Below are 23,593 nucleotides of genomic sequence, written 5' to 3'. Positions count from 1 at the left end.
ATATTCTCAGCCCTTTTGAAATGTACCTGTTCCATTCTATTCTACCAGATTTTAATTATTTCTTCTAAGCACATTTTGAAATTTTAGTTAATTGTCCTTAGATATACATTCCCTGCTTATTATGGCAAACTGTTTTTTAAGTCATGAGCCTACGGGAAACCTTGAGCCCATGGCATAATGGTGGGTGTTCTGAAAATGTAGACTGTGCTGGTGTAAGCCAGTCTAACTCAAAACCTTGGCTAAGTCACAGAAGTTTTCTGACTTCTAACCTTAAAGTACTTTAAGGCACAGGCTCTTGGAGGATTCTGTTTTTAAAACTGTGAATCAAGTGGCTAAGAGATACTGAAGCACATTAGATATCCAAGTGGCATAGTGCCTGACACACAGACAGAATGCAAGGCAGAGCCTACACTCGCTGTGAGATGTAGTAAGGGTCCGGGATAAAGTGCTGCTGACACATGCTTCGTGAGCTGTGCTAGAGGAACGGCTCTGGGGTTAGAGTACGTACTGCTCTTCCAGACCACAGTGCAATTCCCAGAACATCGGGGGCTCAAAACGACCTGTAACTCCACATCCAGTGTTTCAGACTTCTCTGCACACACATGTATGCACGGACACACACTTTAAAATAATTTTCAAACGTTTTTGAAAAGGCAGTCTCTAGGGCTGGAGAGATGGCTCAGCGGTTAAGAGCTCTTCCAGAGATCCTGAGTTCAGTTCCCAGCAACAGATGGTAGCTTACAATCATCTGTAATGGGATCCAATGCCCTCTTCTGGTGTGTCTGAAAAGAGGGACAGTGTACTCATGTACATTTAAAAAAAAATAAGTGATTTTAAAAAATGTCTCAAGTTTGTAACTTGAGACTAAGTTAGAACAAAGACTAACATTTTAAAGTGTATTGGATGTCCCACTCACTCTTAGACTTTCCCAAGTGTTCATCATTTAATGTGGAGTCATAAAAATCAAAATAAACTGAAGGCGTGCGCCACCTAGAGTCAAGTCCATGCCTTGCAAACGTATCACCCAGCACCTGGTTTGGCCTTTAAATCTCTTGCTGCTGCATTTACTGTAGTTTTCAGGGTAGTATGTTGTTTCATATTCTGCCAGCCCGTATTTCATCCAAACAAGAGACTCAGGCCTGAACCTCTGTGTTATTAAAAGAGCAAACGGTAACTGTTCTCGTTATAAAGAGGCAATGATTTGGCCATGGTTTTGTTTGTTTTTTGTTTTGTTTTGTTTTTGAAAAGCAAATTTGGGACTTCTTTCTCTGATTGATGAAAATAATAGAAGCTGATTTTATTGTTTGGAAATTGCATGTACCCCTCCTATGAGTTTTTCCGTAAAGTGGAAAAAAAAAAACTCAATCAAAACATAAGGACATTTTGGTTAAAAATTTTTCCAAGGGGTTGGGGATTTAGCTCAGTGGTAGAGCGCTTGCCTAGCGAGCACAAGGCCCTGGGTTCGGTCCCCAGCTCCGAAAAAAAAAAATTTTTTTTTCCAAAAACCCATAAATGCATAATGGATAATATATTTAAATTTGATAATATTTAAAAGGGTTTTCACCTCTATTTCATAAGACATAGTCTGAACAGTTCTCCTGTGCCCTCAAACAAAATCGATGGAGCCAGCTAGATGACTCAGTGGCAAAGGCACCTGCCACCAAGCCGGACAGCCTTGTTAATCTGCTAGGACCTACATGTTGGAAGGAACAAGTTGTCCTCTGACTTCCTCCACACATGTGCCATGGAATGCTTGACCACACACGGAAAAAACACACAAATAAATAAATAAATGTCAAAAAAACATTTGAATTGGTATATTTTATGCTTGTTGGACTTTCAGGTTTCCATATAGCTTGGAAACAAATGATTTGTTCGGTTCATACTATGTCTCACTGTAGTCATTCCTGCTGCTGTGATTTTACTCTCAGCATTACTGACAAAATACTCAACAGAAGCTCTGTAGAGACTTTCTTCACTTCCTGGGTCAGAGGAAGAGTTGGCTATAGCAGAAAAGGCATGATGACCAACAGTCTGTGGTAGTAGGAACTACCACATCTTACAGATCAGAAGAAGAGAAGAGGTACCACCTTCAAGGCCTGACCCCAGTGACCCACTTGTGGTGGCAGGTCTGGTGTCCCAGTGCTTCCCCACCTCCTATAAGAGCAGTACCATCTAGAAGCAAGTGCTTGGATGTGAGCCTGTGGAGGGTTTTCACACTTAACATGGCTGCCTTTTTATGTGTCATGCTTCCACGTTATACACTCCTCTCACAAGCATACACTTTATGGCTACTGTTAATTCCCCCAGCGTCTTCACTGTTAAATGTCCTTGCAGCCATAGGCTGCCAGAAAGCAGATGCCTTCTATTGAACACATTCCACCTGTCACTGCTTCCCATCGTCCTTATATGCTTGTGCCTTATATGAATCCTCTTCAATGAAGCATCCCCTTCATTCTGCTCATTCACACAGGGAATCACTGTGACCTCTGTCATCCACTCCAGCCATCTCTCTGTGTGCCATCCATTCTAGCCATCCTCTGTGTCATCTACTCATCCCTCCCTCCCCCACCAGTGTGTGTGTGTGTGTGTGTGTGTGTGCGTGTGTGTGCCATCCACTCCAGCCATCTCTCTGTCTTCTACTCATCACCACCCCCCTGTGTATATGTATGTCACCTACTCAACCATCTCTGTATGTCATCTACTCCAGCCATTGCTTCCTTGTCCTATACGTTGCTTCTCATTATTTTATTTGTTTTTAATTTTTATGGTCTAGTGATTAAACCCAGGACCTCATATGTACTCAAACAACCAATGTCTTATCTTCCAACTTACCTTTTCATTTTTTCCTCACTTTATTGTCACTTGAGAGAAAAGAGGGATTTGGAGATTCCTATTGAAGGTATGTTTCCAATGGAGGAAGACAATGGTGGCCACGCCCTTATGAAGGCTACCTTCGTCTGGTATCTTGACCACAGGTGGATATCAGTACTGACGAATAGCAAAGAAGAGGCCCTAACCATGGCCTTCCGTGGTGAGCAGAGCACAGGGGAGAATAGCCTGGAGGATCTGACCAAAGCCATCATTGAGGATGTACAGCGGCTCCCTGGGAATGACATCTGCTGTGACTGTGGCTCATCAGGTATTTGTCCTGTACACACCAGCTTCTTGAGCCTCTTCTCTGTAGCCTTCAGTGGGGTGGTTGCTTGAGTTCCTTAGAGTTTTAGGGCCAACTTAGACACACATACAGCATGAGCTCTGAGCATGAAGGTTCCCCTTACTGGCTGCTCTTCCCTACTCTGTTTTCCCCACCTGGGTAATTTCCAACCCATTCTATGAAGACAGTCACCTGACAGAGTGCCTCTCCCTGAGTGTGCTCCATGATCACTAAGGGGATGAGGACAGAACATGGTACTCATGAAGTAAGTGCAAGTCTGCCATGCCCAGCTAGAATAGTGTTAATTCAGTTCACTCTTACTAGGTGATGTGCTTGTTTTACCCCTGTCCTCACAGCATATGTGTCCGTAAGGGGATAAAAGTGATTTGCTTACAGTTGAAATGCAAACCTGGTGCTTCTGAAGATTGAACCAGAATGATGGGTTAGAGCTACTCACAGTGGCTATAGGGTTCTGAGCTGCTCAGGCCTTCAACCCCATCTGTGACCCTGGCACAAGGCCTCAGACTGTTCCATGGGCTCTCTAGGAAGAGGATTGAAGCAATTTGTTATAAGGACAAAGGTCTTGACTTTGATTTGTAATTGAGTGTTGAAGGGATCCAAGGGCCCCTGCATTAACGCACAAACCCTGAATTCCTATATCAACCCTTCCCTTGAGCTGGTTCTTACCAAGACTGACTGCTGGGTGAGTCTCCTCTGTAGCCAGCAATCTGAATGACATGTCTTGTTTCATCAAATCTTTTCCACAGAACCCACATGGCTTTCAACCAACTTGGGTATTTTGACCTGTATAGAATGTTCCGGAATCCATAGGGAAATGGGGGTTCATATTTCTCGCATTCAGTCTTTGGAACTAGACAAATTAGGAACTTCCGAACTCTTGGTAAGTCCTGCCCTGTGCTTTAGGAGAAAGGTTTATTGTCTCGGTACTTAACATATTACTCTAGAGAGATGTGCTTATTTTTAATAGTTAATTATAAAATTTAATGGATTTGCCTGAACACTTAGACTTTAACCTTGTAATATATAATGATTACTGCTTATTTCTGTTTCCTGTTTAAGGAAAAAGAGTGAACTACAGTGGAACTAGCTCATCCCTATGAAAAGGGCTTCTTCCAGGCTGCTTTTTTCATTAGGAATTAGTTTCCATAAAAATCCAATACAATGGTAATTAAAGCATGTGTGTAAATTACCTAGTGGTTTATGTTGTTAAAACTAATGACTGCAAAGCTTCTCCCAATTTAACCTTTGTTGCCTGGATATTTGTAAAAGTAGATCTGACTTGTTAGCTAGTATCACAAAACCAGCTCGCCTTAGCCTGACTTACATTACTAAGGTAATAAACTGCTTGATGATTTGACAGACATGAAGGATATAAATACTTAAATATGTTTTCTGCCTTTCCGTCAAAGTAGAACATTTTGCAGAGTTCCTCTGGTCATGAAGCATTATGGGAAGCCAACTGGGCCTTTCACTACTCTTTGCTTCTGGCCATAGGTCCTTGTCTTGAATAAGGTTAGCCCCTGTCAGAGACTTTGCAGTAAGACTGAGATTTGTTTAAGTGAAACCGAGTGCAGATGGAAGTGTCTCTTGAGCACATGAATGAACTGGAGTTGAGAACAGTAGACCCATCTCAGCAGCAGCCTTGTCTACACAGGAGCACCAAAAGGGCAAGTCAGGTAGTCACTCCGCTGGTGCTCTTGTCCTCTAATCAGCCACTGGATGGCAATGTCCTGTGTTGTATGAGGAACACATTTAGGAAGTATGACATTGTGCTGTTTCACTTTGGGTTACAGAGAAAAAGGCTCGCTCCTAAAGAGCCCTGGAGCACATTCTCCTTCAGTACAAAAGGGCTGGCGTGGCATTTTTGTGGCATGGTACTTTACTTATGAACATGAAATCCAAGTCTCAGTGCCAGAAATGAGAAAATCCAAATATTAAACACTCACTGTACAATAAACCCAAGACTTTTTACCTAAAGACCTCTTGAATGAGAAGTATGCAGATGCCAAAAGGCCCTTCTGAAGGACACAAAGATTAAACAATCATAGGTCCAGAAGCAAAATGTTTGTGGCTAATTCTCTACTGAACCTACAGCACCCTAATCTGTACCCAAGAAGACGGCAATCCTACTTTCTCTTCTTCCCACCAGAAGTAACATGAGTCAATATTAAAAGGATCTGCACTGGTGCTTGAAAAGCTGTTGTTCATGATTTAGGTTCCCACATGGAGGTCAGTCTGTCTGACCTCAGAAACTAGGTGGGTGGCGGGGGGTGGGGGGGGATTGGGTCCTGCTCCTTTCAAACATTCATCACATCGTATCTGCAGACATCGTTGACTGTCTTGACATCACCCAACCCCACTAGAGTCTGAACACCTCTGAGAAACGAGCATTGTTACCACTTCTAGCTCCAGGTCAGAATTCAGTGCCTGGCATGTAACAAATGCCTAGGAAATTTCCTAACCAGAAAAAGGAATAGTTTATATACTCAGGGTCAGATGAAGAGAAAAAAAAATCAATATATATATATTAGAAGCAAGTAATAGGAGTCTATTAACCAGTGGTAGATAGTTTACTATGTTCTGTTTGTTTGTATTACAGCTGGCCAAGAATGTAGGAAACAATAGTTTTAATGATATTATGGAAGCAAATTTACCCAGCCCTTCACCAAAGCCCACCCCTTCAAGTGATATGTAAGTATTTTGAATTTTGAGTATATGAATACTTTACTAGTCTATCTTCCTCTTCTCCCCCACTCAAAAACAGAAAAAAACAAAAACCAGCTAGCAACACGGTGTTCCCCTTGCCCTACCTCCCCCCCATTATCAAGAGAACACTAGAAAGATATTTTAAGATGTGTCCGCAGTAGACAAGTTTCTTCTCAGCAGTACCTTCCCTGGAGGCCGCTTCTGAGTCCCAGCTTTGTGGAGCAGATCCTGGGGATAGTCGTACGGGGTCACGCTGTGCTTTGGTAAAATGGTAATAGTTGTGCCAAGGCAATGGCAAGAGAAGTCATTCAGATACAGATACCCATTCAGCAAAGTCTGGGAAGGCTGATATTTTGTCTAATGAGTTTTCAGTGGGAGTACAAAAAAAACAAGCACCTTACCAGAAGTATAAATCTACTAACCCTGGACCACTCTTCTTCTGGAAACTAATGTCTATTTTGTGGTAGAAAAAAAATTAATAATAATGGGACAAAGAGAGTCTGTGACTACCAGACGATGGAACACTATGCAGATTTTAAAACAGTGATTTCCAAGACAGTCGATAAAATTTGAAAAGCAAAGCACAGTAGAAAGCAGACTGCCTTCTGGGAAAGGACAAGATGGGTAATGGGGAAAAGAAACATACCTTCTGGACCTAGACCTACTTCAGACTCAGAAACTCAATCATAGCTAAACTCATTCCTGCACTGCCTACTCAGAGGCCAAACACACTTGCACACATAGTTCTGCATACGTATCTCACTAAGAAAGACTATAGCTGTTTCAGTCCATAGTTAGCTGGTCCCATTGCTGTGGACCAGGGGAGTAAGGCAGAAAGAAGCAAGGCAGCAGTAGGTGGTGGGGAGGGAACTGCAGTGAGAAAGTAGAGCAGGCAAGAAGTGACCCAGGACAAGCTGTACCCTTCATAGACACACTACAGCCACCCACTACTCCCATGTAGCCCCTACCTTCTAATAGTGAGTCACACCATGAAGCCATGCGTGCATCCACCCATCAGTAGGGTGAGTACCCTCATGGCCTGGTCAATAGCATGTTACTGTCACTGTCAAGAGACTAACTCTTCAACACACGAGCCTAAGATCTCAATCAGAACATGTGTTGGAATTTATCTTTGCCTAAGGAACTTAACAGTAACTAGGAAGTTTGTAGTCTGCCTTGCAGTGGTGTTGCACTCCATTAATCCCAACACTCAGAAGGCAGAGGCAGGCAGATCTCTAAGTTTGAAGCCAGCCTAGTCTATACAGCGAATTCCAGAACAGCCAGGGCTATACAGAGAAAACAAACAAACAAAAAGTAAGTGGTCTAGCATAGCAGCAGGTGCAAGACTTCTTAATAAACACTTTTTGATAACACTTTGGTTTTACTTTTGAGCTACATAAATCAATTTATTTTAAAAAACTGAACTTATACTTTAATAAGTAGAGAGGAACTAGGAACATAGCTCAGTGGTAAAATGCTTGCCTAGCATGAACAAGGCCCTGGATTCCACCCCCAGTACTTGGGGGTGGGAATTGGAGAGTCGTCAAGATTGAATCCTGTACATGGTAAAGACTCTACCTCAGCCCCTACGTGCTGAGGATATATAGGAAGAAAGGCTAACTCTAAGTCACAGAGTTGGGAAGGCTCTATACAGGGAGAAAGGACACCAGTCTAAATATTTGGCCAATGATTCCATGGATACCAGATTTACACAAGTATTAAAATTTTTACAGGGCACATTCAGTCTGCAGTCATGAAGTTAAGTCTCCCAGAAGGCCTCTGGCAGCAGTGATCTTTTGTTGAGTTGTGCACATGCTTACAGTGCTCTCATTCTATGCTGAGGAAATAGCAAAGCCAACTACACTGTGAACCTCACCCTCAAAGCCTTGGGCCTAGAAGGGAGGGCAGACATTGCCAAATAGGTCAGACAGTGGCTTACAGAACCATGGTTGTGGGAAGTGTGCCACAGGAGTTCAGTTCCAAACACACAACCAGAGAGCTAATAGCTGTCTGTAGCTCCATTTCCAGGATCCAACACCCTCTCCTGTCCTTCTCAGGAACTTGCAAGCAAGCAAGCATATGATGCACGTAAACTCAGATGGGCATATATGTGAATTAAAAATCAATATATAAATCTTTAATGTGCCAATGAATAGATGTCTCCATTTTCAAATTATAAAAACCTGAAGTTCATAAAGTTTAAATACTTTTCATAGTATCACATAACCGGCATGCTATAGAACCCAAACTATTTGAACCCAAACTTCCTGTTTTTACTAATTAGCTTAGATAAGTAGGAGAGTTACAGATGGACAGAAGTTTTCTTGAGTGTCAGATGGCGTCACCTAATCCTAGTTCTTTCTCTCTGGCTCTCGTCGGTTTTCCCTGAACTGACTTCCATTTCAGTCTTCTTCTGTAGGTGACAGAGTGGGCATTGAGGTTCTGTTCTTAGCTTGGGGCTGAAAGGTAGGCTCAGTCTCCCAGGACCACTTGAGTTTCCATGGTGAGAGTGATTGAGCACCACATGTCCATTCAGACTTCAGGCCTGGTATTTCCAGCTCCTGCTCCTGAAGGAGTCTCTACCAGGAAGGCGACTCACCTCATCCTTGTAACACTTCTTGCCTATGGGGTAGATTCAGTAGAGCCTTTCTAAGCCTCAGTTTTCTCACCTATAAAAGGGGTTAGAGCAAAAAAATAAAATCTTCTTCATGAAGCTCTGGAAGCTTAATTTGTCTCAACTTTTAAAATCTTCCCACTTATGTTGTGAATTTGAAATATTCATAGAATGTTTCTCTTATGTAGAAAAGAAATCGTCCATTATCTCTGTTGCACATTAATTTTATTATATGTATTACCCACCCATATCAGCATATCTGTGTGTAGGACTTGATGTAAAACCTTGTTTGTTGTTTGAAATGAAGCACATTTAATTAAGGAAAGGGAGAGCAGAAATGGTTTTCAGCTCTTGAAAAGCAGAAATGCTCTGACCATTTCGTTTGTTTCAGGACTGTACGGAAAGAGTACATCACTGCAAAATATGTTGACCACCGGTTCTCCAGGAAGACCTGTGCCTCTTCCTCAGCAAAGCTGAACGAATTGCTTGAGGCCATCAAGTCCAGGGACTTACTTGCACTAATCCAAGTCTATGCAGAGGGAGTGGAGTTAATGGAGCCACTGCTGGAACCTGGGCAGGTAATGACTGAGAAGCCAGAGGATTAAAAAGCAAAAGTAAGCATGCTGTGGTGGCACACTTCTGTGATCTCTGCACTTGGAAAAAGAGGCAGAGTCTGAAACAAATTGGAGGCCAGCCCCGGGCCGCACAGCAGAAACAGAGTTTAAATGAGGGGTTTTACATTTCTGACTCAATTTAATGAGATACATGTACATTAGCTGAGCTTGTCTAGGGAATTGGAGCGTAGTCATGTTCTTGATAATTGCTTGAGGTTCTTGACAGTGAAGCTGCTAGAGGCATGATCACCAAATTCATATTCACCCTCCTTCCTCAGGAGCTTGGGGAGACAGCTCTTCACCTTGCTGTCAGGACCGCAGACCAGACGTCTCTCCATCTGGTGGATTTCCTTGTCCAAAACTGGTATGGCTTTTGTTTTCTCATCTGAATGAACTGACTGAATTACTAGCACAAACCAGAACTCTGCAAGACCTATTCCAAACTCAAGAGTTCCCTGTGGTTAGCTGACTAAAAGGCCTGTGTCGCCCGTGATTGCCCAATTGCTTCCCCTTATCTCTGCCTGCTTTATAGTGTGCCCATAGGTATGTGTTTGATATGCTAGTTGTCAGAAAAGCATAGAAAACACAGAGCTTAGAAACTGCTTTTAAGATCTGAAGAACTTCTTAAGACATATACCTCACAGATGACAGAGGGCCTGTGGTCACCCAGTCTTTTTAATAATGCTGCAATCTTTCAGCGGGAACCTGGATAAGCAGACATCCGTGGGGAATACGGTGTTGCACTATTGCAGCATGTACGGCAAGCCCGAGTGTCTGAAGCTGCTGCTTAGGAGCAAGCCCACCGTGGACATTGGTGAGTGCGGCCATTCCAGGCATCCCAGGACCGAGACTGCTCAACATCCTACCTGATCACCGCTTCTTGCCTCTGAAGTAGTATCCTAGATAATTACTGCATTTATTCTTCTACTGTTTCAGTTAACCAAAATGGAGAAACTGCCTTGGATATAGCAAAGAGACTCAAAGCTACGCAGTGTGAAGATCTGGTAAGTAAACTAGGAAAGGAGGTGTGTCAGACATCCTGGCCATTAAATGTTATTCTGAGAGGATGGAATTGGGGGAAAATGGAGCCTTTTGTTTCTAAATAGCAAGAAATACAGATAAGTGCTAAAGTGCATTTGAAGAGGTGGTGAAGCCACAGCTCTGCCTTCCGAGTACAGTTGTCATATCCAAGACCCAAGGCCTCTATCGGATTGAGGATTAGGACCATGCTTTGTGTTTGCCAGGACACCAGGCTCCTTTTCAGCTAACGTAGAGGATTCTTTAGACAGTCACTTGGAGGAGCTGGGAAGAGTGTAATGGTTCTCTGCAAGCTAAGCACCCTCCCTCCTGCCTCCCAGCCTTCTCTGCACACTCACCTTTTCTGCCTCTGCCCTGCGAGTTCTTGCCTAATCTCCTCCTGGACCTTCACATGAACAGGATTCTGTTAGCCACAGAGCATCATGCCTGCTCTCTGTTGCTGACAGCATAATATACAGACTGGGCAAGTTGTAAGGAAAACAGGTGTATGTTGACTCGGTTCAGGATAGAGGGGCTGCATCTGTGATGGCCTCTTTCCTCTCACAGTTAATCCCATTATGAGAGACATGGGAGTACCTATGTTTCCTGCTCTTGTCCCTCTTCTAAAGCCACCAATGTTCAGACATTATGGCTCCTTCCTGATAACCTTACCTAATCCTCATTACCTCCCAGAGGCCCTGATCTCAGTACCGCTTCTAAATTTCTACCCTTTTAAGACCTCGTGCTGCGGATTAAGCTTTCACTTAATGGACTAGTGGGACATGCTTGTAATCTGAGCACTTAGGAGGCTTGGGCAGGAGGATCACAAGTTTCAAGCAAACCTGAGCTCCTTAGGGAGGCACCGCAATAAGAAAAAGTAACTGCATTTCAGAGGCTACAGTCCCTAGCACAGTGGAAACCAGGGTAGAGAAAGAAAGGATACTCCATCAAGTTTGAGTTTCTCCACACCTAGAAGTTGTACTTTTTGTTATTTTTGTTGCCTTGATATTTTTGTTTCTTCTTGAGTCCTTGTGGGATGGGGCAGGCAGGTGGGGGGAGGGGGAGTTATAGTGGAAAAGAGAAAGAAAAAGTGAGAATGAGGAGGATTGCTCAAAACTCTAGTCTTCCCTAGCGCCAGGACTCGCACTGCCATCATTGGCCGTATCATGTATTCCTGCTATCTCTTAAGATGTATTTAATTTGATCTTATGTATATGAGTGTTTTGCCTGCATGCGTGTACATGTACCACCTCTGTGCCTGGAGCCTGTAGAGACCAGAAGAGAACATTAGATCCCCTGGAACTAGAGTTACTATGTGGGCCACCATGTGGCTTCTGAGAACCAAACCCAGGTCATCTGCAGCAAGAACCTCCTCTCCAGCCCCTGTGTTTTGTGGAGTCCTTTGAGGCTATTGTCTCTGCACATACTTCATGAACAAAAAAGAACAGACTGACTCAAACCTTAGCCCTTCCTCTGAAACATGATGCCTCTTGGTTGTATGTTCCAACCCATAACCTACACTTCTGAGGATCTTTTCAGTAGGGAAACTTCTGAGTTTGGAAAAAATTATGCAGTCAGACTTAGAAAGGTTCCACTGTGCATGGGTGTTCACAGTCCCTGGGTGGGTCATGCAGCCACCCAACTTGTCTGGTTAGAACTGTGCCCACTGGGCCGAGTCATTGATCATTTGCGGATGAGGGCTGGGGTCTGACTCAGTGCTATGCTGCAATGGTGGAGTATTTGAGCATTTCCAGTAATGCTGTGCCCTGACTGTTCCTCTAGCTTTCCCAAGCTAAGTCTGGGAAGTTCAACCCGCATGTCCATGTAGAGTACGAGTGGAATCTTCGACAGGACGAGATGGATGAGAGCGATGACGACCTGGATGACAAAGTAAGTGCACAGTCGCATGCATGCTCCAGAGTGCTGCACCACCTTCCACCATCCGTGAGGTGCATTGGTGCGGGCCTTCTGACCCGATGAAGCAATTTGGTCCCTGCTGGGCACCATGTAATAGCTGGACAATAGACTCAATGGGAAAGATGTAGGAAGAGAGTCATTTGAAGGAAGTGGCCCGCAGTTGTGGAGCTGGCAAGCCAGCAGGCTGCAAGTTCCAGCAGTAGCTGATCCAGCAGCAGGTGACATGGCAGAGTTGAGGCTGAAGGGGGTCTAAAAGCCAAACTCCCTGCTCTTTGAGGACCCTGGTTACTTTTCTTAAGCTCTTCAGCTGACGGGATGAGGCACACTGACATTTTGGAGGGCAGCTCAAATGCTACTGATTTACGTTGTAATCCCCTTTAAAATGAAAGTTATATCTACACTGATGCTTAACTGCAACGCCATGACCTGGTCAAGTTGTAGAATTAAGCATGTGAAAAACTACATATAAATTCCCATCATTGTCACTTTTGAAGGATGTAGATGTGGTGTAACTAGAGCTAAATATTGTTCCATCATCTCAGATTGTCTCTTTTGAAGCTCACAGAGATGTGGTGATTGGTCCCAGAGAAAACTTAAACACAAAGAGGACTTGGCATCTTTTTTTCTCAAGCCTCCTAGCTGATAGAGACTGTCTCTAAGATTAAGCCCAGGTCTTGGTGATTCTTGTAGGTGGTGTTTAACTATCTTTGAATGTTCAGCCATATTTATCATCAAATGTATGCCAGGTGGGATGTAAGGAATGCTCAGACAGAGGTCCTCGGACTACTCTCAATGGTAATTCAAATGGTAATGTGACTGTCTGGTGAAAGTGTGTAGGAATTCCTGAGACCTAGCTCCTCAGCCTTGGTCAGCCCTGACTGTGTCATCAGGTAAGCAGCCACAGAGATGGATTTCTGAGACTAGGTGGGTATTGGCAAGAGAAAAGTAGAGAGGAACAGAATAACTCACACTGAGTGGGAAGCATCTTCATAGGGAAGGGGAGAAAGTCCCCTGCAGAGTCACCAGTAGGTTTGCAGGTTCAGCCTTTATATTTACCCATGCAGTAGAGGCCAGCGAACATTTATTAGCAGAACTGAGTTTCCGACCAGCCATCCTATAGTGTATACAGTAAGATGAGGGAGAGAGAAGAATCAGGACTGTTCTGCTACAGTAAGAGCAGTGAGCACCTTGCTAGGACTAAGTTAGAGGGTCCATCTGAGGTTTCCATGCAATACATGGGATGCAGGTGATGTGTAACTGCCACAGGTAGAGTTGGATGGTGTTCAAGCCATCACAATATGTAAAACACCATGTGAGCAATTGGAGATGGTTTGCAGCCCAAGAATGTGAGTGGGATTTAGAGCTCCAAGCCATTAGCATGTGGGTGTCACCTCAAAACCAGGTGTGGAAGAATGGTGAGGATAAAAGGTTCGTACAGGGAAAAGGACTTCATGGAACAAATCATAGGTTGAGGGGGATGCTGTTCAAATAAGGCAGACAGGTCCTTTGCATGGAGATTTTTCTTTTTTAATAAAAACTGATTGTAACTGTGACTTTACCTGCCACTTTTGAATGTCCTACTGATCCCTAACTGTTGAGCATTGTTGGGACTTAGTGATGGGTATGTAGGAAGTGTGAAGTCTTTCCTTTACGGTGTCACTGCTGGGAAGTTGTGTTGATGGCCAACCACATCCCACACTGAGAGCCACAGGAACCAGATGACCTCCTGAACCCATCCTGCAGGGGTCTTCTGGACCCCTCAAGGACAGCTCTTGAATCTCATATCATCTGTTGTTTTCCTGTACCAGCCAAGCCCCATCAAAAAGGAGCGCTCACCCAGACCACAGAGCTTCTGCCACTCGTCCAGCATCTCACCACAGGACAAGCTGGCACTGCCAGGGTTCAGCACTCCACGGGACAAACAGCGGCTCTCCTATGGAGCCTTCACCAACCAGATCTTCGTCTCTACGAGCACAGATTTGCCCACATCACCCACCAGTGAGGCTCCCCCTTTACCGCCTAGGAATGCCGGGAAAGGTATGGAGCTTGGAGAGTGCTTGTGGATTTGACCTTGTAGCTGCTAGTCTGCCAGTTAAGTGGCAGGATACTGTCAGGGACAGCCCAAAATCAGGACCGTGTCATTCTTCAGGCACCAGAGTGGAAAAGGTTGTATCCTGGGTATTGTAGGTGTGTTACCTTGCATTAACTTCCTGTGAATTACATGTTCTTTATGCTCATCCTCCAGAAAAGAAAACTAAAACTAAAAAGGTAAAGTGACTTTCTAATGTCACACAGCCAATAAGTAGTTGAGACCCAGTCTGAGAGCCGTGTGTCTCTAGCACCTGTGCTGTTTATAACAGGAGTGTGTTCTTAGTTCTTGAAACGCTACTTTTCTCTGTACTCAGTGCCTCTGTGTTAAACATGTGACTGTCTGGACTAAAGAGGTAGGAGTTGGTTGAAAGCTTGTCTTTTAAACACGAGGCCCTGGGTTAGATCCCCAGCATTGTGTAAAATTGCATGTCACAATCACACAATCATATTTTCTATATAACCCAACCTTCATGTTTCTAAGTCTAATTACTCTATTCTTTTAATGACTTCAGTACTCATTTCCCTTTCCTTTTATACATTTGTATCAATTACTTCCCCCTCAAAAGTATGAAATAGGATGCCTGCTGTGCTATTAGCCTCCTTCACAATCCTCTGTCACGTGGTGGCCTCCTTCTTCTTGCAGGATTTCCTACCATATGGATTGTTATTATGATTAAGTAAAAAAGCAACAGCACTACCTCAGCAATATCCACCATTTTGTATTTAGTTGACTGGTACAGGAAACGATGAAGTGATCAGGAGTTCATTATCATTGTAGCATTTCATGAGACCCTAACTTCAAAGTGAGATGGGGTGTCACAGTAGTTGATAGTATTTGTGAAGCATTTGCCTCATGGAGGTCACATACCACTCTTTCCTCATTCCAAAGCCTCCAGAGGAGGTGGGTAATACAAGTCCTCATCTCAAAACCCACAGTCCTGTGCTCGTAGAGGACCTGAGGATGGCCTAGGCTACTCTTGCTCCCCGTGTTGTCAGATACCTTCCCAGCTCAGCATCAGGCCAATGGAGATGGTCCCTGTTCCATTACCACAAACAGTAGCCCTTTGTCCTCTCTCGAGTATGTGCAGCTCTGGAGGTCAGTGTAGAGGGTCAAGTTAAGGCACAGAAAGGCTAGGGCTATAGCTGAGAGGTGCTGAAAGCCGTAGCTGTCAGAGAACCCCAATGTGGGATTCTCCCAGTGTGCTCAGCCCAAGTTAGCGCAGGTTTGCAGCGCCTGGTGGTATACAATGACAGGCCTATTTGAATCACACTGGTGCTATTTTCTGGCCAATGTGAGCCTTATTCAAAACTGTTTTTTCACAGCTTATTCTCCATTGAAATCGTGTTACAAATGGGAGCTGTGTTCTTAGAGAGACCCTGAATGACCTTGTAGATCATAAAAATAATAGGAACGCCACAATAAGGCTTTAACATGAGCAGTTCTCATCAAAGACAACCGCTTACAGCAGTGGGGGTAAGCCAAGTGTTTCTTACCATTCTGCACAGTCTACTAGAACACACGTTTAAAGACAGACCGTTAACATATTGAACTACAAATCTATACTGTGTGAGCCCTGTGCTGATCTCCCCTCTGCAAAACCATGTTCCTCAGCAAATCATGCTTCTGACAGGAGGACAGGAATGAACCTCCAGACCTGATAAAGTGACAGAAAAATGCATCTCAAGGATTGATTTTTCAGTGCCCTAGTTTTGTGGTGACCTGTCTTGACAGGCAGGGCTGCACCTGTTCAGAGAGCCTTTGTTGACACCAGAACCCAAGGACTAACACACCCCACCCCCACCCCTTGTAGCCTCCTTGTGTAATTTTATCTCACAGGAACGTAAAAAAACCATAGAGTTCACCATCTGGCTTAGTGCCAGGCATCACACGCCCGCATTGAATAAATTCTAGCTCACTCTTTACTGAACACCCAGAAAACAAAGCTGCATTTATTCAGTGGTTCAGCTGCTGAAGCAGGGGCTTAGAGGTTTGGCCATGGCAACCGTGGTTAACTAAGGATAGACCACCTCTCCCTCCCTTTTACAAATCAAGCCCATGCTTGAGACTAGGACTTACTTGCTCTGCTGAGTTCCTCCTGGCAGCGTATCGTGGGACATCAGATTCAGAGCATTGAACTGTCTGCTGCTGACACAGATAGTCAGGCTCTAATGACAGCTACCAGGCACTGAACCATAGCTGCCCTCAGCAAGCTGGGCTGGTGTGCCCTTACATGTGGGAAACTTGCAGTGTGAATCTGATTCTTAGAGGCCACTGTTAAACAGTCAGCTGACACCCTGTGCAGAGGTCCTTGTGTTTTGTGGTCCCTGTATTTTTTTTTAATCTATTCTGCTAACTGGAAGAGCTATCTGCTTGAGAACAAAGCTATCTGGAATCAGTCATCCTTCGGATTGTCATTTCTTTCTCTCCACAGCAAGGAAATCCCTGGTCCTTGCTTATAGCACAAACTAACCCTCCAGGCACAAATTTAGGGACCTCAGGATGACTTCCTGGGACAGAACAGACACCTCTGACAAAGTCCCCCACAAATAAGGGAAGTGCAAAAGGCAGCAAGAAAAACAAACTCTGAGGTCAGCACAGGAAGATTCCAGAACCCTCCAGTTGGCCTCATCAAAATTCAGGGAAGTTTGATCTAAATTACCATCAGCCAGCACCTCCTGTACTCAAGTTCTCCTAGTGAATCAGCACGCAGCATCTCAGCCCCATTCACTGTCTTACAGCTCAGGCAGTCCGATGCCTGACTCCTCTGCACAAAGGAGGCCAGAGAGGATCATTGAAGGGGTCAAAGCTAAGTGTATAGGTCTTTCTCATGATCAGCAGCCCTCTACCTTTTTAAACAAAAGTACCTCAGGCTCACCAGGATTTCCTACTTTTTAATCTTTACATTTGAATGCTATCATAGAACTTTGGTATCTTTAAAGCTAAGGATACTGAAGGACTAGCACTGTTTGTATCCCATTATAAAGACAGAGAAACTGAGCCCTAGGAAACTTAAGGAATTCCCTACAGATCACACAGTGCTGCAGCAGGAGAGCTGGATCCGGCAGTGGCAAGTCACCTCAAGTCTTCTTTCCTGGTTGATTGAGATGGTCTGTGTTTTTCTTACTTGTCTAATGGAGTTGTCCTCAGAACACATTGAGACAGTATATGGAGAGATGCTACTGTTAGGTCTGTTGGGCCGTGCTGCAGCTGCTCTTAGAGTGGAGGAACATGGGGAATCACATAGCTGCACAGCCCATCTCCCAGAACAGGTACTTCCGGTACATACTGTTTGCTTGCTTGGTTGAGTAACTTAACTGGTTTACAATAATGTTAAAGTCTAGAAGCATGGCTGCCTGCCATTGTTCCTCTTCATGCCTTTTGCATGTCACTGGCAAAAATGTATACCCACCACAGAGCCACTACTCACAAGATTGAGAACTATAGGATACACTCAGCACAGCACGTGACACCATGTGATCCATCAAGGTTGGCGCTCTCTGCCTGGCTTGGTACCTCTCTGCCACCGCCTCTTTTCAGGAGCCTTCAGGGAACTACCAACCGGAGTGAAGTTGCTCACTGGCTGGATTAGCATGTACCATATCGAGACCTGACACCTACCTGCTTCTTGACTGAAAGAAACTTTGTAAAGACTAAACTTTGTAAAGACCTCAAGGGGCAGAACTTGGTTTGAAGAACTAAGTTTTCAAGCTTTTAGAAGCAGGAACAACTGGTGTGCTAGAGTCCAGAAATATTACTGCTCTAAATAGCACGTGAATGCATGTGAGTACTAATCCTGCCTTTCCTGTGTACTAATCCTGCATCTCCTGCGTACTAACCCTGCATCTCCTGCATACTTGCTATGATGGAGACCTCCTGCCTCGTACAGACTCTAGCCTCGGTCTGCTACAACAGCAGCTTCTACAGAAGCAACACTGCCTAGTCCTGCGAGCCAGCGTTGATGCTATTGATGACAGCCCTTGCCGTCAGTTTAGGTGGCAAGACTACACACCTTCGTGAATCAAAAACTATAGTTTAAGAATTAAAAATGATCAGACTACCATCTGAGTCAGCCCAGACCATAGCGGCTTGGGCAGCCACATATCCTAAAAAGCTTTTTAAGCTTCCTTCCCTGTCCAGGAAGCTCCCTTTCCTCTATCCAGGGAGACCCCAGGATTCCTAGTCTATAAGGGCCAATCTAGCCCTGTGTCTGTCATCCTATAATTTAGTTGACCCTGCTGAGTTGCCAGAGGTAAGGATTTGGTGTTTGCCTCGCTGTGGCACTGCTTTGAGTCCACACAATCAAGTGACAAGCAAATGAGGCCACACAGTGTCCACTGAGTGCAACAACTGTTTCAGAGCAGGAATACCGGGGAGAGTGAAGAAGGCCTTCTGCACTCACAGAAAGAAAAGAAAGAAAGCGTGAAATGCACCATCAGATCAGCAGGGGGCGCTGCAGGAGGAGAGCTGAGTTTTCTGCTTTGAAGGACAAGGTTTCCATTTCATCCTGCCCTACTGAAAACTCTAGGGCAGGACCTATGGATCCGATGTCTTAGCACATTGCAAGACGGGGTTGGTCTGTCGGGTTATTAAGTATATAAGCAACAGAAAGAATAAGTGTATGCACATCCCGAGATGGACAGCTAAAGTAAGGAGTGGGCACAAATGAGCCAAACCACCTATCACAAGGAAGTGGCAGTTCACTTGCTGAAGAGCTCTGTAGAAAATGTTTGTAATAGTTCTACCAAATACAGCTGGGGAAGCATTTTATACACAGCGTCTCTCCTTCTCTGAGAGGTCTGTAGTCTAAGAGACAAGTGGAGATGGGGAGACCCCCTCGGCTTCCTGCTGTGGCTTGCCATCAGGAAGGACTCCACTGGCTGAGTGCTACAAGCCTGGGGAGTACTCATACATTGGTGACTACTGCTTCCTGGGGCTTGTAGCTCCTGAGATAACCCTTGGAATGCCTTGGTATAACAACTCATGACCTTTGCCTTTTTTTTTTTTTTTTTTTTCTTTTTTTCAGAGCTGGGGACCGAACCCAGGGCCTTGTGCTCGCTAGGCAAGCGCTCTACCACTGAGCTAAATCCCCAACCCCGACCTTTGCCTTTAAATCGCAGCTGATTTATGTTTATACTTAGCTTTGCTGTATTTTGTTGTTGTAGCCTTTATTCAGTTTGCCACTGTACTTTTTATTATTGTTAAAGCTTTATTAAAAAAAAAAAACCTTGCAAATAAATAAAAACATCACATACAGACACAAGATCTGTACAACTCAGTGTCCTTATAGTTAAAATAGGCATTCAGAATGGAAGCTGTGATGTGCCACATTCTTTTTTAAACACCTTACATAAAGCACCTTGGGCTGAGCAAGAACTTTGTCTTCTACAAGGGCCACTAACACAGGCTCTAGGGTCAAGTCACCTGGCCTGTATAGTATGAAAAAAGAAGCAGAGGAAATCCTGATGGGGAGAGGTCATAGTGTGTGCTTATGTAATTGTTATAGAACCAACCCTAACTCCTTTGAATCCACTACTTTTATCAGGATCAGAGAGGGACTGAAGGGCAGATGAAAATCTAAGGCTATTCCCTGTATAGAAATCAACAAACAGGAAAACGTGTCACCCTGGCAGCTCCTTCCTTCCAGAATCCTCTGTAATTACACAGTGCCTGGCTTCACCTACTGTGATTAACATACTATAAAAACCCATAGGATCAGCTATTTAAGAACAGCCACATAAATTCAAGAGATCTGTAAAAGGACATGTTATAGCAAATAATAATGGACTGTAGTCTTGGAAACTGCTAGGACTATGGATTTTGAGAGTTTTTACCATAATAAGTATATGAGGTAAAAAATGTTAATTGGCTCAATGAATAATTCCACAATGTTTACGTGTTTCGAAACAGCATCGTGTGTGCAACAAACATAAACAACATTGTTAACTAAAAAGATAAAGGGAAAACCATTGGAAATGATAGAATTTTTATCCATATTACGAGAGTTACTTAAGTAAAGCATCAGTCATTAACTCTCCTATAAAGCATGTTATAAACAAACCTTCAAAAATCTATCAAGGTGGGGGGCTGGGGATTTAGCTCAGTGGTAGAGCGCTTACCTAGGAAGTGCAAGGCCCTGGGTTCGGTCCCCAGCTCCGAAAAAAAGAACCAAAAAAAAAAAAAAATCTATCAAGGTAATTTTTCAAGCTATTTTCTGTGAACTTTGAAAGTTGTACTTTTTATTTGGTCTCCAGGTAGAAGACCTGGGTTTTCACCTTTACTGAAACCCAAAAGTGAAAAATACTGGGAAATCATCCTGCTGGCTTGCACCATGAATTGTTCACATGGGCATGCATTGAATGTGCCCAGGTTATACCAGGCACCAGCACTGGGACATAGAAAAGCAGTACCATCTCCCCTGTGAAAGCGTATAGGCAGAGAAGGAAGAACCGTCAATGATACAAAAGAGGATATTCTAGTCTCTGGAAACCTTGTTGAAGTCTAGACATTAACAGCAGTCACTCCAGGGAAGAGATACACATTAAAGAAAAAATCTTCCCTAAAAATGAGGGCATCAAAATACATTGTATTGAAATTCTCAAAAATTAATAAAAATATTTTAAAGTGGGCAGGAAGTGAAGAGATCGCCACTGTGCATGTGGGTATCCTATCCAGAGAGGATTAATTAGTCGGAGCAAGCTGCTGTCAGGCCTGAGAGCTTGGGCTTGAGTCAGATCAGGGTGCTCTGAGCACAGCTTCTTACCATCTCTGGCCAACGCTCTAGGCCCTTGGATCTGGATCCTGCTTGGTTAGTAGAGACTGGGTGACACTTGCATGAGATCGTCCCTGAAGTCTCTTACATACAGTACACCTCTATTAGCATTTTACTTCAGTGTTTGGAGCTTTCGTATGTGACCTTTCACAACATGCACTTCACAAGACAATCCCTAGATGGCGATAAAGATGAGATTACAAGAGAAACTCACTATTGTCTGTTATCTGTTATGCATTTGCTTCCATTTCCTCCTACGTTGTTGTTTTCCTCCTGGGCCAAAAGCAGAAAATGCTGCCCTGGACCTCAGGAACCACCAGGGCTGACTGCTAGGACAAGTGCCTCTGCTGTTTCTAAACCTGCTTTGTCCCAGATCCACGCTTCCTATTCTGTGGGGTCTGCCATGCCAAGCCACTTTCCTTGGATACATGACAGAACCATACTAAACCCATATCTCACAGGATTATATTGAAAGTCAAAGGGAATAGCCTATTCAGACCCAATTGAAAAGTACAAAGCACCATACAAGAGTGAGGTTGTAGTACAACCTCCTTAGTGTAAAAATGGCATCTAAAAGTAAGTAACACTGTGAATAGGATTGGTGTACAGTAACCATAAAGCTGCTATCCTTTATCACATCAGTAAACAAGCAAATCTACAACTATGGTCATGACCTTAATGTGCGTCACTACCTTATTGAGATGACCATTGTGTGCTGCCCTGCCAGGCTACCTTTGAGAATTAATGACTTAATCCTTGGTAGTACTAACCATTAACTCATAATTAAAACTATCTGACGTTTACACAGGAAAAAGACCTGTGCTCTTTAAACACAGAGTAAAAAGCTCGTTTGGAGCTTTTCTAGATCACTAAGTATCTCCTGTCTGAGTTAAACAGTTCCTATGGCAGTGTTCCTAGCTTCCCCTCTCCCCACTCCTACATGGGTATGGAAGCATCTGTTGGTGGACGTGGTTAAAGCAGGCCCGTGGGAGTTTTCTCTAGAGAAATACCCATCCAGGTGACCAGCGTCACGTCTGACACACACGCAGCCTCTCTTCAAGAATGTATATGGAACTCATTGCTTCAAAACCGGCTTTGTTAGCCATCGTTCAGACTTCAAGTACAACAGATGGTTTGGGATTTCCAGAACAATTCAGAATTAGAACAAAAAGAGGTTTTGGAGTTGTTTTTCTAGGTCATCTTAGATCTTTCTTGGTTTTTTTTTTTTTTTTGAAACTTGTTTTCTGAAAGAAAAACTGTAGTAGAATGCAGAACCTCTGCTAACTGAGTACTTTAACTGTGGGCCACTGACCGGTGAGCTCAGCACACCTCTGTTCCTCTCTTGTTCTTGGTGGCAGCGTGGTTTATGCCTTCCTCCTAAGTAGACTTAGTAACTTCTAGTGAGTTGCTGATTGAAAATGTGTGTGCTTTCTTTATACCATGGCATCTGAGGGAGGGCCTAGATCCCTGGCCTCTGTGTTGGGTAGCATTTGGACGACCGTTTAGTTTTTTTAGTTTTCCCTCTGCCTTGATTTTTAAATGAATGCTCATCACATATCTGGCTGAACATGCAATTCTTGAAGTCCATGATCTTGGCCTCCTAAGAGGTTGGGATTTCAGGTTTATACCACCATGCCTGGCTTGGCTGGTATTTTGCTCCTTAAAAATATTCATTTTTTTTCTTTCATTGTAATTTTTTAGCCAAGTTCCACCTGTCATCTACTTATCGCTTGAATTCTTACTGTGTTCTCTTTTTGAGTTCCCTGAGAACTTCATACAATGTATTTTGATTGTGTTCATTTCTCCCTGGTTTCTCCCAGATCCATCTGCCCTTCCGTAACCATTCTGCTTTGTGTCCTTTCTCCCCTCCCCCACTTCCCCAGCAAGTACAATTTGTACATTTATTCTCGGATGTATGACCTCCACTAGATGGTGGTCACAGTCCACCAGGGAACACACCCTTAAAGAAAAGTGACTCAGTCCCAGCAGCTGTCAGCTGCCAGCAGCTCTTTAGCTGGGGCAGACTTCGTGCCCTCTCCTCTTCATGCTGTAATCTTATCTGGCCGAAGCTTGCTCCGGTCTTAGCAATGCTGCCTCAACCGCTGGGAATTCCTGTGTGCAACCTCCTTGCTGTGTCCAGAAAGCAGTTTCTGTACTCATCCGCTGCCTCTAGCTCTTACCTTTATTCTGCCCCCTCTCCCACAGTGATGACTGAGCTTTGGGAGAGGACAGGGTATGATACAGATGTCCCCATTAGGGCTGAGCATTCCTCCAGCAAACAGTTCTGAAATCCATTTGTGAGTTGGTGGGCTGGTGGACTCCCATGTTGTACCACACTTTGATGAGTAATTACAAACTGGCTGTTCTGTGTCTGTGAGACTGGGATTAACCCTCCTGCCCCCATTCAATTTCCTTTCTAGGTCCAACTGGCCCACCTTCAACACTCCCTCTAGGCACCCAGACCTCTAGTGGCAGCTCCACCCTATCCAAGAAGAGGCCTCCTCCCCCACCACCAGGACACAAGAGAACCCTGTCTGACCCTCCCAGCCCACTACCTCATGGGCCCCCAAACAAAGGCGCAATTCCTTGGGGTAAGTTTTCCTAAAGTCAGAGTCAAAGCTGCCCAGAGCCCAATAGTTGGGGGGACTCCATTGGGCACTGGACAGTTTGCACATTAGGAAAACCA

At 44.2% G+C, this 23,593-nt stretch overlaps 1 protein-coding gene across 2 annotated transcripts in view; it reads left to right on the top strand.

Annotated features, from left to right (window-relative positions):
• The window catches only part of Asap1 (ArfGAP with SH3 domain, ankyrin repeat and PH domain 1), a 282,525-nt gene that overhangs the window by 235,148 nt on the left and 23,784 nt on the right, over positions 1–23,593 (top strand). For both annotated transcript variants that reach the window (XM_032916072.1, XM_032916064.1), the window contains 10 exons: positions 2,979–3,142; positions 3,925–4,058; positions 5,778–5,869; positions 8,890–9,076; positions 9,391–9,476; positions 9,811–9,926; positions 10,049–10,116; positions 11,912–12,019; positions 13,855–14,083; positions 23,328–23,498. In XM_032916072.1, the coding sequence (XP_032771963.1) occupies positions 2,979–3,142; positions 3,925–4,058; positions 5,778–5,869; positions 8,890–9,076; positions 9,391–9,476; positions 9,811–9,926; positions 10,049–10,116; positions 11,912–12,019; positions 13,855–14,083; positions 23,328–23,498 (1,355 nt within the window). The remainder of the gene's footprint in view (positions 1–2,978; positions 3,143–3,924; positions 4,059–5,777; positions 5,870–8,889; positions 9,077–9,390; positions 9,477–9,810; positions 9,927–10,048; positions 10,117–11,911; positions 12,020–13,854; positions 14,084–23,327; positions 23,499–23,593) is intronic.

Source organism: Rattus rattus, chromosome 1, assembly GCF_011064425.1.
Source record: "Rattus rattus isolate New Zealand chromosome 1, Rrattus_CSIRO_v1, whole genome shotgun sequence".
In the NCBI taxonomy this organism is placed as follows: domain Eukaryota; kingdom Metazoa; phylum Chordata; class Mammalia; order Rodentia; family Muridae; genus Rattus; species Rattus rattus.
This window is presented reverse-complemented; position numbering and strand designations above follow the sequence as displayed.